Source organism: Oreochromis niloticus, linkage group LG14 (assembly GCF_001858045.2).
Source record: "Oreochromis niloticus isolate F11D_XX linkage group LG14, O_niloticus_UMD_NMBU, whole genome shotgun sequence".
In the NCBI taxonomy this organism is placed as follows: domain Eukaryota; kingdom Metazoa; phylum Chordata; class Actinopteri; order Cichliformes; family Cichlidae; genus Oreochromis; species Oreochromis niloticus.
In genome coordinates, this window is record NC_031979.2 from 788,916 (window position 1) to 803,080 (window position 14,165).

Here is a 14,165-nt window from a genome sequence, read left to right on the forward strand (position 1 = left end):
CAGTCTGCAACATACCAAAAAAGGTCTTTTTCAATGGGAATGTCTGCCTCAGGCAGAGTCTTCATCAGCAGTCATGTTCAAGCAGGTCTTACTGGATGTTTTGCATTTGGTTTGCTAACTTCAGCCCTGAACTAACATTGTCAGTCTCTGTGTATAACTAAGGCGTCTGATCACTTATGAGCTGAAATAGCAAATCACCATATAATTTATTTCAGTGCTGCACTGTGAGAATCTCACTTTAATACACCTTTCTATTATATAAGTACATTGTAATAATATAATAATTAACAAAAAAAATAATTTCATATTATGTATTGCAAGTTATATAACCGGTGAGCGTAAATGGTGTACTTGAGGGTGATTTCATATTCTTTCTATTCAAAAATCTGAGCACGTGATTTATAGTTACATTAACATCGGGGGTACTGTAAGCAAATGCAGTGTGTGCCTTAGAGCACAAACGGATTTACTCGAGCATAGCAAAAATCCTTAAAGGGCTGTTTCTCCATTTCTCTCAGGACGCAGTGTGGGTATAGAGGCCTGTTCTAAAACTTTAATGCAAACACTGCGTGACATTTACACTGCTGGGCGTGGGCGTCGAGCAGCAGGCGGGATCTTCTTTGGAGCAGTTCCCGTCGAGCTGCCAGTGGGCAAACAGACAGGTGAGTCGCTCAGCGTGCAGCCGATCGAGGCTCAGGTTCCGCCCAGTTACGGGAGCTGTCAGGTGTCAGTGCTTCAGTGGTGGAAGCCGTCTGTCGTTAACTCAGCTTTGTCTGTTACCGATATGAGAGGACGGTACAAAATAAATGACTTCAGGGGCAGACGGGGAGAACCCGACTCCTCTCCTCTGCTGGGGGACACCGCGGCGGGCTCACCTGTCCCAGGTGCAGCAGTGTGTGGTGTGGGAGGCATTAAGAAAGGTAGGCAAGAAGATGTTTTATCTCTGAGGAACATGCTGGGAGAACATTTATTATTAAAGGATTTTATCGCAGTTCTTGTACTTTTACAAGAACGGTGCTGGGTTTTTCTCTTTCTTGTTTGTTTGTTTTGTCTTAGTAACTCCTAACAGCGTGTAGTAACTTTGCAGTCACGCAATTACAAATTCACCGGACACGTTTTTGGGTACAGCTGTTCGACTACTAGTTACCACAGATATCCAATCAGCCAATCACATGGCAAACTGAGCAAAAGAAACGTGACTTTAAACGTAGCATGGTCGTCAGATCGAATATTTGCTGGTCTACTGTCACCGACTGGGAGTGTGTTGTTTAGAAAGAGCGCTCCAGAAAAGAGAAACTGATGACAGATATCAGACAAGACTGGCTTCGAGCTTGGTCCTGCACCACAAAGTGAGGAATTCTTTACTTTTTCTGGATTGACCCTAACATCAGTGTACTCACACCTAAATGAGCTAAGGGCCACTTTAGTGTTCAAGTGGTACAAAAACAAACAAGAATATATTTCACAAAATGTTTTGTTTGTTTGTTTTTTTATTTCAAATATTGTATGAATAGACAAAAGAAATTCTCACTCTTAACTAAGTGAATCCTTTCATTGAACGACCGAACAAACACATCAGTCCTCTGAAACTTAAGCCTGCATCCATTTAAACGTTAAAGTTTACTGTTCCACAGCCCGATAAAGGAGGCATGGAAACTGGAAAAAACTGGAAATACACCGGGCTGGTGGTGTATTGGTGTGGGGGGTATTTTTTGGCAGTTTGATTCGTTAATACCAATATTATAACTCCACAACCTGTCTGAGTGTTGTTGCTGACCATGTCCATCCCTTTATGACCACAGTGATACTTCTGATGACCGTTTCCAGCAGGGTCAGCGCGTTCTCATCCCAACGCCTAACATGTTACACGTTGGGAGGCAGAGAGCGAGTTGGGATGAATCTATACGTGTTTTTTACGTGTGACATGAAAAACAACCGATCAAAGCATTATGTACATTAAATGTGTTCACGTTCAGATCCTGAATCACTTTGGAAAACACGATGTGATAGGGTTACGGTTAGGCTTCGGGCTGGGATGGATGGCTGGAGCCAAGCGTGTCTTAACGCCACCCACGGCTTTCTATCGGCTTCATTTGGCAACCCAGACAGCTTCATAAGGATGCGGAAGGGCACCTTTCGCGTTTCTATGTGAGGCCTAGGGCTGTGACAAATCGTCAGTATGTCAGTAACACACCACGCACCACTCCACATCCACGATTCACATCACGGATGTGGAGCTGGCAAATCTGCAGTGTCTGAGTGATGGTATCGTGTCAGTATGAACTAAAATCTGTGAGGAGTGTTGCCAGCATCCTGTTGAGTCTATGCCATAAAGCTTTAAGACCAACCTGGTCCCAGCAAGGTCAAACAACAATAATAATTGTATTATAATATAATTATAATATATATAATTGTATAATTTAACTTCAAAAAGTCCTTTACACTGTTTCTGTTTAATAGTACGGTTAAAAATCAAACAAGCTCCCAGTTCATCTCCCAGTATAGGTCCCATTTAAACAGCTGTTTGCTGGTTAAATGGGACCTGCTTCATTCTGTATGCATGTTTTTAAAAACAACAGTGTGCATGTTTTAGGAAAAGACATAAGCAAAGTGCAGGGAGCTGAGATTGTACAGTACTGCACAACAGGTTACACTGTGTGTACTGAGCCACTTTACACTAATCAATCTGCGTTGTTTGTGTTATTTATTTATTTATTTTGTTTGCTTCAATGTATTTTATTGAGCTTTTTTCCCTTTTAGAGCAACTATATTTAGCCTTTTAAAAAATATTTCATTTGACTGTATTTACTTGAGCTGCTTTTATTCTTTCTCTTTGACTGAGCTCTTTTCATTTCGGTATTATTTTGAAAAGCTCTTCGACTCTATTCAGGCGTTTATGTTATAGGTTCTGTTTACTTTTTTGGCATCTGTAATGCAGAAGTTACCCGTCATTTAAACCTGAAAGTATACTGTGTTGATGACACACTGACATTCAGAGTATTTCAAACTCCTGTCAGTATTACTGCTGAAATAGTCATTACAGTAGGTGGAGCACGGCCACATCTTACAGTTACAAGTCATTTTACTGCTGCTGTTTGTGTGATTATGATGCACTCAAAACTTGAATGGAACAGAAATAATGATCCTAATATGGTATGTTTCATAGAGAGCCTTCATGTTTTCCTCCAGGTGCCAAACGTTCCATTTATGGTAACGATAAGGTCTACCTCGGAGTCCGTGTCAGAATGCCAGTAAAGGATCTGCTGAGAAACATCCGCCTCGCTCAAGGCAGTGGCCAAGATTTGAAGGTAGGATTTTTCTGAGGTTCAAAACACACACGTACAATAGTGTGACAAAGATACAGCAGCACAGAAAAACATTTCTCTGCTTGGAAAAGGAAATCTTGTGTTTTCTAAAATCATAGTGAGGTTTACAAGTTTCCCCAAACGCTGCACCAACTGAAGTCAAGGCAAAATAACAAAGTGCATGTAACATGTAACATGTTTTAGTCATCAAGTGTGAGTTAACTGATAACTGCAGGCAGCAGCACACAACCCGGCTGCCGATCACACCCATTTTGTCCTCAGGTAGAGAACTGACTGTGTTCATAATGTGCAGCAGAAAACTGGTCAAATGTATCATCTGCAGCGTGACCTCACATCTCACATGGCACAAGTACGGGAGCGATTCCCACGATGGTGGTGTTAGCTGTTTATGAGCCGAAAATAAAGGTTCTGTTAATCATGCTTAAAGGTTGAAAGTGGTTTGCATTAGGCTCACTGTAGGTTTACAAATATAATTCATGAATAAGTAAAAATTGGACTTCCGTATAAGTTCTGTATAGTATTATATTTAGATTTTTATTCACAGTTACACTTTTTTATATTGTGTAATTCTTCATGTGCACTGTTTTTGTTTTGTACTGTTTTTTTTGTTTTTTTTAATTGAGCGAGGTTGTTTTTCATGTTTTAGCTGTTGTAACAACACAATCTATCAATATGACACATCATATGTGGATTTATGCGTATGTGAAGAATCCCAGAGAACATCTCCCACTGATGCACTTTTTGTTTTTATCTCTTCATCATCCAACTGTGTGAACGCAGGAGAGATACAGTAAAACAACCAAAGGTCAGTCCAATCTTTATTTAACACAGCAGTTTGCACCACGAAGGAGGTCGTGTGATTGGGTTGGTTGGCTTCTTTGCATGAAAATGTTGGAAGCGGTGGGGTTAGCTCTATGTTGGATGGATGTGCGTCATCTTATGCGTGATGTTAAGAGAATTTGCTGTCGTGGCAGATGTATAGTGTTGTTTGGGGATGTTATGGTGTCATGCAGGCTTTTGGTCCTGGCTTAAGAAGAAGCCAAACATAGTGTGTAGAGGTGTGCTGACTTATACTTGTGTCTTTGTTCCTCAGGAGACTTAAAACGAGCTAAAACTCGCTTCAGACGCCGAACCGTCAAGGTCAGTGTTATAAAAGACAGAACTCTGCTCCACCCACAAGGTTTCAAAGCACAAAGCTTTGGTATGCTGTAATCTACATGTCATTTTGAAGAGCAGTTCAAATACTCTGCAGTACTTTTTGGCTTTCAGACACAACAGCCGTCACAAAGCCTGGAGGAGCTGTCAATCATCGTCGAAGTACTGGAAGAGGATCTCAGGACTGGCAGCAGAAACCCATTGTCTCCCCCACCCCTGTCCCCCACTGGTCCACCAGTTTCTCCTCAGCTGTCTCCAACTGGTAATATGTTTTTTAAAGCTACTCCTTAAAGTGAGACTGTCACTGGCAGTTACTTCCACTCCTGATGTACCATGCTGTCTCCACTCGGTGCAGGATTTAACGGTGACGAGTATGATGAAATTATTCCCAGCCCCCCGTCCTACATGACCTACTCTCCAGGCACAGCAGAGTACCACCAGACCCCTCCTGGCCTTATGTTTCCCAGCTGCCCGCCCTCGATCTTTGGAATTGTGAGCAAAAATGGTGAACAAGGGGAGGAGTGGTTTGGTCCCAGGAACTACAGTGAATACAACGTGAGCAGCACCGCTTTCTTCTGGACACAGCTGCAGAAAGAGGAGGGCCAGCTGAGGGATGTCTGCGACGTAGAACTGCTGTCCGCTGATGAGCATGGCAGGACGTAAGTTTGATAGAAGACTGTGTGTATGTGTGTAAAAGGTAATGGCCACCAAAGAGGAGGAGCTTTTACTGTTCACCTTGATTGGATGTCCACAAGCAAAAAACTAGCTGAAATTTTCAGGAGACACAGGTGTGAAATGAAACTGCAGTAATGTACAGTATGAAATATAAATGTTATTGTTGAACATTAAGGCTCATACGTCTATCCTAGCAGACCATCTACTGACCAGAAGTATTTCCAGTAAGAGCCCAGAGTGTAAATTGTTCGTGTGGACCAGATTGCGGTTAGTCGGCCGTCGTTATTACACGGCTGCTATTAAATTACTGGAGATTACTTTTTAACTTTTTAACAAATTACAGCATTTAAGCTAGCTAATACATGTCATTAGCCTAATGCTACAGTTATTTTACAAATATAAAAACGACTGAAGAATTAAGAGTCAAAAAAGAACCAGATGATGCTACGACTCGTTTGTCCTCCTGTTGTGGTAGGTTAAATGGTTTATAACCACTGTCTCTCACCTCGCACCAACAGCTGGGGGCACGGTCCTGCACAGGCAGCTCTTTCTGCAAATGGACAGATTTTTACTAGAGAACTTTAAACTGGAGCTGAGGGTTGAAACTGTGCATGTACATCTGTGGTCAAAAGTTTGCATCCAGTGATCCTGGGCAGGAATGTCATGGACGTTCTGGGCTTTTAATGATTTCTTTTGAACTATTGACTTTTAAATTATTTCAAAAAACAAGAGCAGGGCACACACGTTTGAATTTATTTTGGATTTTCTCTAATCCACACAGGATCAAAATATGCATATACCCCCATTAATACTTAGTTAAATGTCCCTTAGCAAGTTCACCCTCAGTAACATCCATTTGGCAGCCATTGATAAGCTTCTGCCATAATTCTGGATGAACACTTGCTCACTCTGCTTGGCAGATAAATATAAATCTCTTGTCTTAGCATCAAAAAAGTACAGACATGACTAAATAAATAAAGATAATCATTTAGACCCACTGTTGGGAAAATTAACAAATGTGTCATTTTAAAAAATCTGTATTCGTTTGTATTGAGGTAATGGGCTCTTTTCAAAATAAAAGTTTGAGCTTGTTGGCTACGCTAACATAATGTACTGTTTTTTTATCATTGTGTTGACATAAAGGTAGAGAGAGCCACTCTCTGTTTTCAGCTTGTGATCTCACCTTAAAAGAATCCAGATGGTGCCTTCTAAACTGCAAATTTTCTGTTTTCTGCAAAGTCAACAAGCTGCCAGCAAATTTCTGTCTGACAAAGATTTATGCGATCTTCTTCTTTCATCACTCCCTCTTGTTTTTTCAGCCATGTATTTACGGGATCCTGTAACTGATGTCTCAGAGCTGTGCTGAAGGGCTGACTTGCAAAACCAGCCTTGAACTAGTTTGGTCACATTTGTCCTAGAACTTTTAATTAGCCTTTTTCAAATGACGTTTTGACATGCTGGAAACTCGCGCTCAGTTTTTGTCTTCTGGTGTTACTTACGTTCACCCCCTGGTGAACTGCTCTAATCAGTCTACTGCAAGGAGGACACAAAGCAGTTCACTCAAATGTGCAGGAGTCCTTGGACACAAGTCAGACTTTCAGTTTACACAGACGCAGCTCCAGTTACATTTGCATTTATTGTATTTCATGTATTCAATGTTCGTGTGTAAAAAAGTTTTTTGTTAAAGAATTTGTCAGACCACAGGAAGAGTAGCTGCTGCAGAAGCTGGTGGAGATCTTAATAGACAAACAAATAAAGTGTTCATAACACACCTTTACCCATATCCATAGCTGTGTTTCCGTATTATTTGTGTTTCTCCTTCCAGAGCCCTTCACAGAGTAGCATGTGTTGGAAAGAGGGCTCTGGGCTTTGCCATTGCTAAAAGGATGGCCACATTCAACAGCCTGGACCTAAAAGACTCAGATGGAATGGTAAACAGGTTTACATTTCTATTTTTTAATTTCTATTTTTATTAATATTACAACTATGTGTTGCTACATACATTTCCCTCCAGTGTTTTACAAGCATGGCAACATGTCGGGCCTCATTTTTCTTTGCTTTGAAGCCTGTAACCAGTAAGTTAGCTAACACGACAACGTGACCAGTTTATCAGCAGTACTGGGATTAAAAACAGCCAATAAATGAAAATGACAATTGAGTGTTGACATTGCGTAGTTTGTCTAACAGGGGGCAATCTGCAATTTACCTCTTGACAACCTGTCGTTTAGAACACTTACAAAAAACAACTAGTAGCTAATCCAAGCTAATCCGAGCTGATGTAAAACACATGGTAGTTGATGATAATGTTTCATCTGTTTTAAAGAAAAAATATCAGCCAGTATATCAAAATATCAGATTTTTAATCCACCAAATGTTGATATTGGTCTTTAAAATCCTCTATTAGCTAATGTGTGCTCGTGGTTTACTTTCCCTGTTAGCCATGTGCAGATAAAAAGCACGGGGGATAAAGACATTTAAAATATGAACTTAATACTGTGTCACCTGTTCAACTAAGATTCTTCCAGCCCGTTCTCACTCCCAAGGCGTAACATCGCTGTCGTGTTATTCAGTTATACGCAGGTCCACTGTCGATTCATAACCACTCTTTATCTTTTTGTTCTTGCTCTGCTCCCCACATAACATAACATTCTATTCAAAACACACCGGTCTCGCCCTCTAGCTGCCGTCAGCCTAACTACACTAACCGGCTGCATTAACATCTACTGTGTAATGCAGTTACACCACAATCCCAACGATTTGTCACATCCCACGGCGTTCCTGAGGAACACAAAAGGTGACCTTCCATGTTCTTATGCTACGCGGTTATGGGTGAAATACAGTAGAATGACGGTCCCGCGGTAATACACGTTCCAGCCATGTATTGCAGCCCTAACCCTAACCTTAACCAGCACTTTGATGTTAGATAGTGTTTTCCAAGTAAGTAAAGCAAACGTACATGTGTAGATTCAGTCCAAATGGTTCTCATGTTTCCTCATGTTTCCAATCTTGTAATCTTGGGATGTGTTGGATGCCTGGAAGCGTAACATATCGGCGATTTGTCACCTAGCGTAAAATGTTACGCTTTGGGAGTGAGAACGTGTTGGATTCTTCAGATATATATATATATGACTCATCGCTGTATTTCAAAAAGGGTTTGTATACATTTTATTTTGCCACTGGTTTAAGTGGAAAATGATTGAACCCCCACCACCACCATGACTCCCTGGGACGCTCCTCTCACCTCCTGCGTACAGAGCTGCACGTGTTCAGCTTCACTGTTCTGTCTGTGTGTTATTGCACATGTTAAGGTCCATATTAGGTGTTACCCATCAGTATGTAATTAATAGGTAACCGCTAAGCTTCAATCAGTTTGCACAACATCTTGTTCCTAGATATTGTTTTGCAGCCACATTCATGGTAACTATTCACCGTGCTGAGGACAAAAGTGTAGTCAAAGACTTGAGTGCGTTCTGCACCAACATGTTCAGTTCATAGCTTCATGCTTTCCTTTGCTCTTTGCTCAGACTCCTCTTCTCTATGCATCAAAACACAACCACCACCTGATGGTGGCCGATCTGATCTATCTGGGAGCCAACGTCAATGAGACAAACAACGCAGGAAAATCATGCCTCCACCTCAGCGCTGAGAGTGGCTACATCAGAGTCCTGGAGGTCAGAGGCGTTATTTCTCATTTCTGCTTGTATACGATCAGTAAAGATAAAGAAATTGACTGCATGACAGTATGTCTGCTGTTGGGCTTTTGTTTTTGTTTCCCCATCTTTCTGCACAGTTTACAAGCAAGTCAGAGCTTAGAGAATAGCTGTGATGAAAAATTAAGCTTGTGTAGTTCACTGTGCAAATTGTTAAAGATATTTAAAAAGTTGTCGTATTTTTGTTTTTCTAAAGTCTGTCCTCACAGTACAAACATGTATGACAGAAGGGCTCAGGCTAAAGAGCTCCTGAATTCCAGAGTGGTGCTGTAATAGGATACGACCACTGAACAAGTCAGCTTGTGAAACATCCGTCTGTCGTTGCCTCTGCAAAGTTAGAGCGCAGGGATGCATAAAAGTCACCAGTGCAGAGTTCCCAGTCTCCTCTGGCAGCCTCAGCCCTGCGACTGTGAGCTTCATGATTTGGTCTCCACGTCTGAGTAGCTCCTGTGTGTGGGATGTGTTGGTGGCCCAGCTCTGACTGTACTTTGATACACAGCGTCCCGTCTGTGCTGATCAACTTTTGCTTCTTATCTACTGCATTCAATCCAAATGTATTCTAATGTTTTCTAACAGGTTCTAATGCATGCAATGATGGATGGCATATATGTGGACGTCGAAGCTACTGATAACTCTGGTAAGTCCCCAAATAAAGCTTTCAGATCATTTTATTCGTTTCAAAAACATAATGAGACGATATATGCAAAACATGGTTATAACAGAACTAAGAGAGAGAAAAGTAGGAGCTTTGACGCCAAAGACGCCTTTGGCATTGCACGATCTTCTATGTTAGTGTGCAAGCAACATGTCCCTCTTTAAACAGCAGCACTCTCCAGCTCTTTGTGGGACAGTCATTGAGACCCAAAACCAGCAGCTTCTTCTCATGTGCTGTACAACAAAGTCAAAGAAAGACATTTGGCAGTGCTTAAAATCCACAGACAGTGACCTCTTACTTGTAGTTGTGCTGTGTTATTTATTAGCTTTAGTCATTACAGCATGGTTAGCCAGGACTAGCCAACTGTCATCAGCTAGAATAAAACATGGTTTCCTTTTTTTCATCTTTAACACAAATGAGTGTAAAGAGCAAAGCACACGAGAACAAAAGAAAACAAAACGTCACATTGAATAAAAACCTGAAACCGTGCGCCACACTTCCTGTTTTTGTCTGCAACTGTTTGCAGTTATGCTTAGAAGCAGTCCATAATCCTGCAGCCCTCTGTGTTTCTGCAGGGATGAGTGTGGTACAGTGTGCTGCAATTGCGCTGAAGGCCACCGTCTGTGAGGTGGAAAGCAACGAATCCCTCGGTAACAGCAAGGTCCACACACTCCGCCGAGAGCAAATGATGGAGACTCTGGAGTGTGTGCTGCAGATGTGCAGCTACCTTCATGTCATGGTGAGTCTCAGAGTAACCATGAAACACACACTGCTGCAGCACTATCCATACATCGTTTCTTCTGACCTCTTGAGCCAGATGACATTTGCACACTTAAATAGTGCTCACATATTTCAAGACAAGCTGTTTTGTGAGGCAACACTAAATCATAAGAGTATAAAGAAATAACGAGTCCTGTGTGGACTTCACACAGAGGACAGAATTATTGGCTCCACTGATGCTAATGTTCAGCTCATGAGTCTCACACTTGACAAGAGGGGCCCATAATTTTATCATTAACTGTAAGTAGGCAAACATCCACTCGTGCTTCCAAGTTTGGCAGAATGAAAACAAGTAGACTCAACAGCTGACTGAAGGAGTGTAAGTATTTGCTGTTCCTGCAACAACAATGTTAGACTTCAGTCCATCCCTGACGGCACAGCAGTCTGGGACTGTTGGCCAGCCACCATGTGGAGCATAACATAACGAGAAACATGAAAATTGCCAAAGTGAAACTGATTTTAGTGATTTTATTGGTGCACTTGCAGCAGTGTAAAAGAGACTTGGCAACAGATTAGAATCAAGTAGGACAACGTTCATGTGTTTGCCACGTCACCAAATGAATTCATGCACATTTGGCACTTCTTTCAGCGGTGTTAGTAAGACATGCTTTAACAAATATATTCCCCGAGCACTGAATCGATTATAAACACATTAAGCACAGATTTGAGAGGCAGCTGAAGGAAACTTCTTGACTTCACTGCTGTCCACGTTTCCTATAGACTAAAAGTACAAATGTGACAGGTCCAGTTAATGAGGATTACAGGCTACAGTATACAGTTTGTCTTCAGTGCTTTAAAACTGAAGAATATGGGCACAAAGGTTTAAAATATTCTGGGTCTACATCTCCCACTGAACTACAATTTTCTGTTCAGGTTTTTTGTTTCACAAATTTGAATTTGAGTGAATTTGAAACGATTAACCCGACTGTCCTTCTTCCTCAGAGGGGGCAGAGGATGCAGCCCAGAACCGGCTGATCTGCCTGGCAGGGCGTTTCAGAGACCCCGACGGTAACGTTTCGAGTACATTCAGGCATGTCTTTGTCTTAGAGAGGCTGTAATTAATGGTGTGTTTTGCTCTCTCCAAGCATGTGTTCAGGCCTGTTACAGAAACATCTGACATTCTGTGTTTGGCAAAAACGCCTGACTTGCAATCAGGCGTTTATTGTAACCTGCACAGAAATGTTAGGTTCTCATTAGCTGGTTTCTATGAAACTTCCATTGTTTGTTACATTGGAGTAACAACTTGTTCTCAGTTAGGGTGTCCAGCTGATCCAATCTAAAATCGATTCAATGTTCTTTAAGCTGTTAATGTCACAGAGCTCTTTGAGGAGAGCTGTGACATTGTTACCTAGAACAAGCCATAGGATTTATATGTTGGATCTTTAACCTCTTGAATCCACCGGTCAAGCCTTAGGTTTGGGTTCAGTTAACATCCAGCCACACTGTCACACAAACACTGCTATGCACGTGTGAAACACTTCATTCAAAATGTTATGGCTGTTTAGCATGTGGCTAAAAACAAAACCCAGCTATAAGTCTCGACAGGTGGACGTTAAGATGTTAAAGGGCTCTGATACTGGAGGACATTAAGTAGTGCCGAGGGGACGAGGAGTCCCTCGATCTCTTTCAAAAACACTGGTTGTGCATGTATAACTTTTTTTTCTGTCAAATATAATCTCCGTGTCTGTGAACAGTTGTCACTGATTAGTAATCAACAATTGGTTAAACACCGAAATGTGAGGGTATTACTTCATTCTTGTTTCGATGTACGGTGTTTGAAAAATGAAACTACGGCAGTGAAAAGAAAAACAAAATGATAAAATAAAATGTAGTCATGTTCATAAATTAGATGAAAGCTCTCCGTATGAATCAGTCTTTAAATGTTGAGTCTGATGTGTTTACATATGTATATGTGTAGTTAGCTCGGTCACCGCAGCCATCTGCTACCAGCTCTCAGCAGACGGCACAGTGGTTATAAAGTGAGGAGTAAAGACTGATGGAGGAATGTGGGCCCCTCTGCAAACCAGTCTGCCTGTACTGGAAAATGATAAATATTAGGAAGGCACCAGTATGTTGGCTGATGGATATTTACCAGAAGTGTCCCATTATTTTTAAACTCCTATTGATGTTCCTGCATAACTCACCACAAAGCTGAAACTATTGACTCTTAATGCCAGCACTTATTCTTGTCTTTAAGCTGTGGTGCATGAAAACGTTATCAAGGACTCTGTAACAACAGCATTACAGCGTAGGGAGTCCTTTAAATGACCTCAAAGTCCATCTGCCAGCTATTTTTGGTGTTCCAGTCATTTTTTGTCAAAGTTTTTTGTTTGATGTATTTGGAAAATAATGTCAGCGTGTATGTAAGACAGCTTGTTGTTAGCACGTTGTTTATCCTTATAGTTTTTCAATAGTGCTGACAACATAAATATGACATAAAATTAATATTTACATATTTGTTTGGGGGTTTATTTATCATGGGTTCCTTGTTTGTTCATGTCTGTTTTAATACTGACTTTTTTTTCCAATTTTGTTTAATATGTTTTGACTCTTTGACTCTGTACATGTGAGTTTGAGCCGTACAAAGAAACTGACCAGACTTTAGCCAAATACATTTATATATGTATATACAACACAAGAAGTCCTGAGCAGTCAGCGAGTCCACCGTTACTGCATTATGAATGAGAAACGGTGTGACGGGCCAGGCTCGATGATCCTTTGCGATTCCTTGACTGGGCTCTTTTGCAGGGTCGACTGGCCCACAGGGAGGCATGTCCCACTCCCCTGAGTGGGACATTACCTTTAATCTCAGTGTATTTGACCTTTTCATATTTCAGGTGCTAATTTTAAATATTAATACCGCTAAGCTTATGTATTAAAAACAAAAGACATCCTAGTTTTAAAAAGCACTTTCTTGTATTATGCGAGATTTGTACTGCTGTTATTATGGGATATTATATAAGACATGGGGATTAAATGGGCTTAACTAGGGGCTCTATAAGTTTTTTTGTTTTATTGGGGATGTAAGCATTCTGTCTTTTGTTTGTGGACGTGTGCTCCAGTGTATACCTGTGGTTAAAGTGTGTTTGTTTGTTGTCTTATATGGAGTGGTGCCAACAATTTGACCTTTGGGTTGTTTTCACATGAGTCATAATGAGATGTTTGGTGAATCATCAGGTAGAGCTGTTAACCTGAGAGTCATCGTGTGTCGCACACAGACACACACCCTGCTCCATCGGCAGTCCTGATGGTTTTTCTTTTACCTTTTCTTAATGTGTCTGCACGTTTTACGCTTGTGTGATAAAAGATGCTTTTGCTTTTTAAAAAGGTCAATAAAGTTTGGGTTGAGTAAACATTATTTTGTTTTGGTTTGTTGGCTGAGTGGTCAAAGATGTGTTACTCAAATACATGTGCTGTTATCTGGGTTGATAATGAAAACCAGCAGGACTTTCTTTGCTCTTTTTTTTACCTTTTGCTGTATGTTTGACGTAGCTCTTGGATTTTTGGGGGCTGTATAAATAAAAGTGAACTGAACTGAGTGAGCCTACGTTGTGAGTGTATGTGTGCGGTTTCTCAGCCTGAGTGCAGGCAGCCAGTTTCAAACACCAAGACAGCAACCATAAAAAAGGCTTTCATAACAATGACTGGCTTAATTAAATCATCCTGATCAGGAAACCGCAAGCATTAGCAGCATGTTAATAACACAAAACAATGAGGGTGACTGCTTATAACAGTCACCTGTTAGAAGAGCGAAAAGCCCAGCCGAACCACAGCAGTTGCTGCTCCATGCTCAAAACGCTGCCCAGTAACTTTATACCAAACCAAAAATCACACAAAGTCAAAGCAGTAGAAAAAAGCACAAAA

At 41.1% G+C, this 14,165-nt stretch overlaps 1 protein-coding gene across 1 annotated transcript; it reads left to right on the plus strand.

Moving 5' to 3' along the window:
* Positions 1-556: 556 nt before the first annotated feature.
* Positions 557-13,839, plus strand: LOC100699339 (NF-kappa-B inhibitor zeta). Its single transcript, XM_005462431.3, has 11 exons — positions 557-920; positions 3,190-3,308; positions 4,107-4,131; positions 4,420-4,466; positions 4,596-4,743; positions 4,837-5,140; positions 6,982-7,087; positions 8,681-8,827; positions 9,443-9,503; positions 10,097-10,260; positions 11,244-13,839. The coding sequence occupies exons 1-11, from the start codon at positions 557-559 to the stop codon at positions 11,274-11,276; spliced, it is 1,518 nt and encodes a 505-aa protein (XP_005462488.2). The 3' UTR covers positions 11,277-13,839.
* The last annotated feature ends 326 nt before the right edge of the window (positions 13,840-14,165 follow it).

What these genes read in the sequence shown, in the direction of transcription:
- LOC100699339 (XM_005462431.3), top strand. Translation starts at nt 557, where the DNA reads ATGCAAACACTGCGTGACATTTACACTGCTGGGCGTGGGCGTCGAGCA. An exon ending in GCAGTGGCCAAGATTTGAAG is followed by an intron (nt 3,309 to 4,106) that starts GTAGGATTTTTC and finishes GTGTGAACGCAG; the next exon opens with GAGAGATACAGTAAAACAAC. An exon ending in TAAAAGACTCAGATGGAATG is followed by an intron (nt 7,088 to 8,680) that starts GTAAACAGGTTT and finishes CTCTTTGCTCAG; the next exon opens with ACTCCTCTTCTCTATGCATC.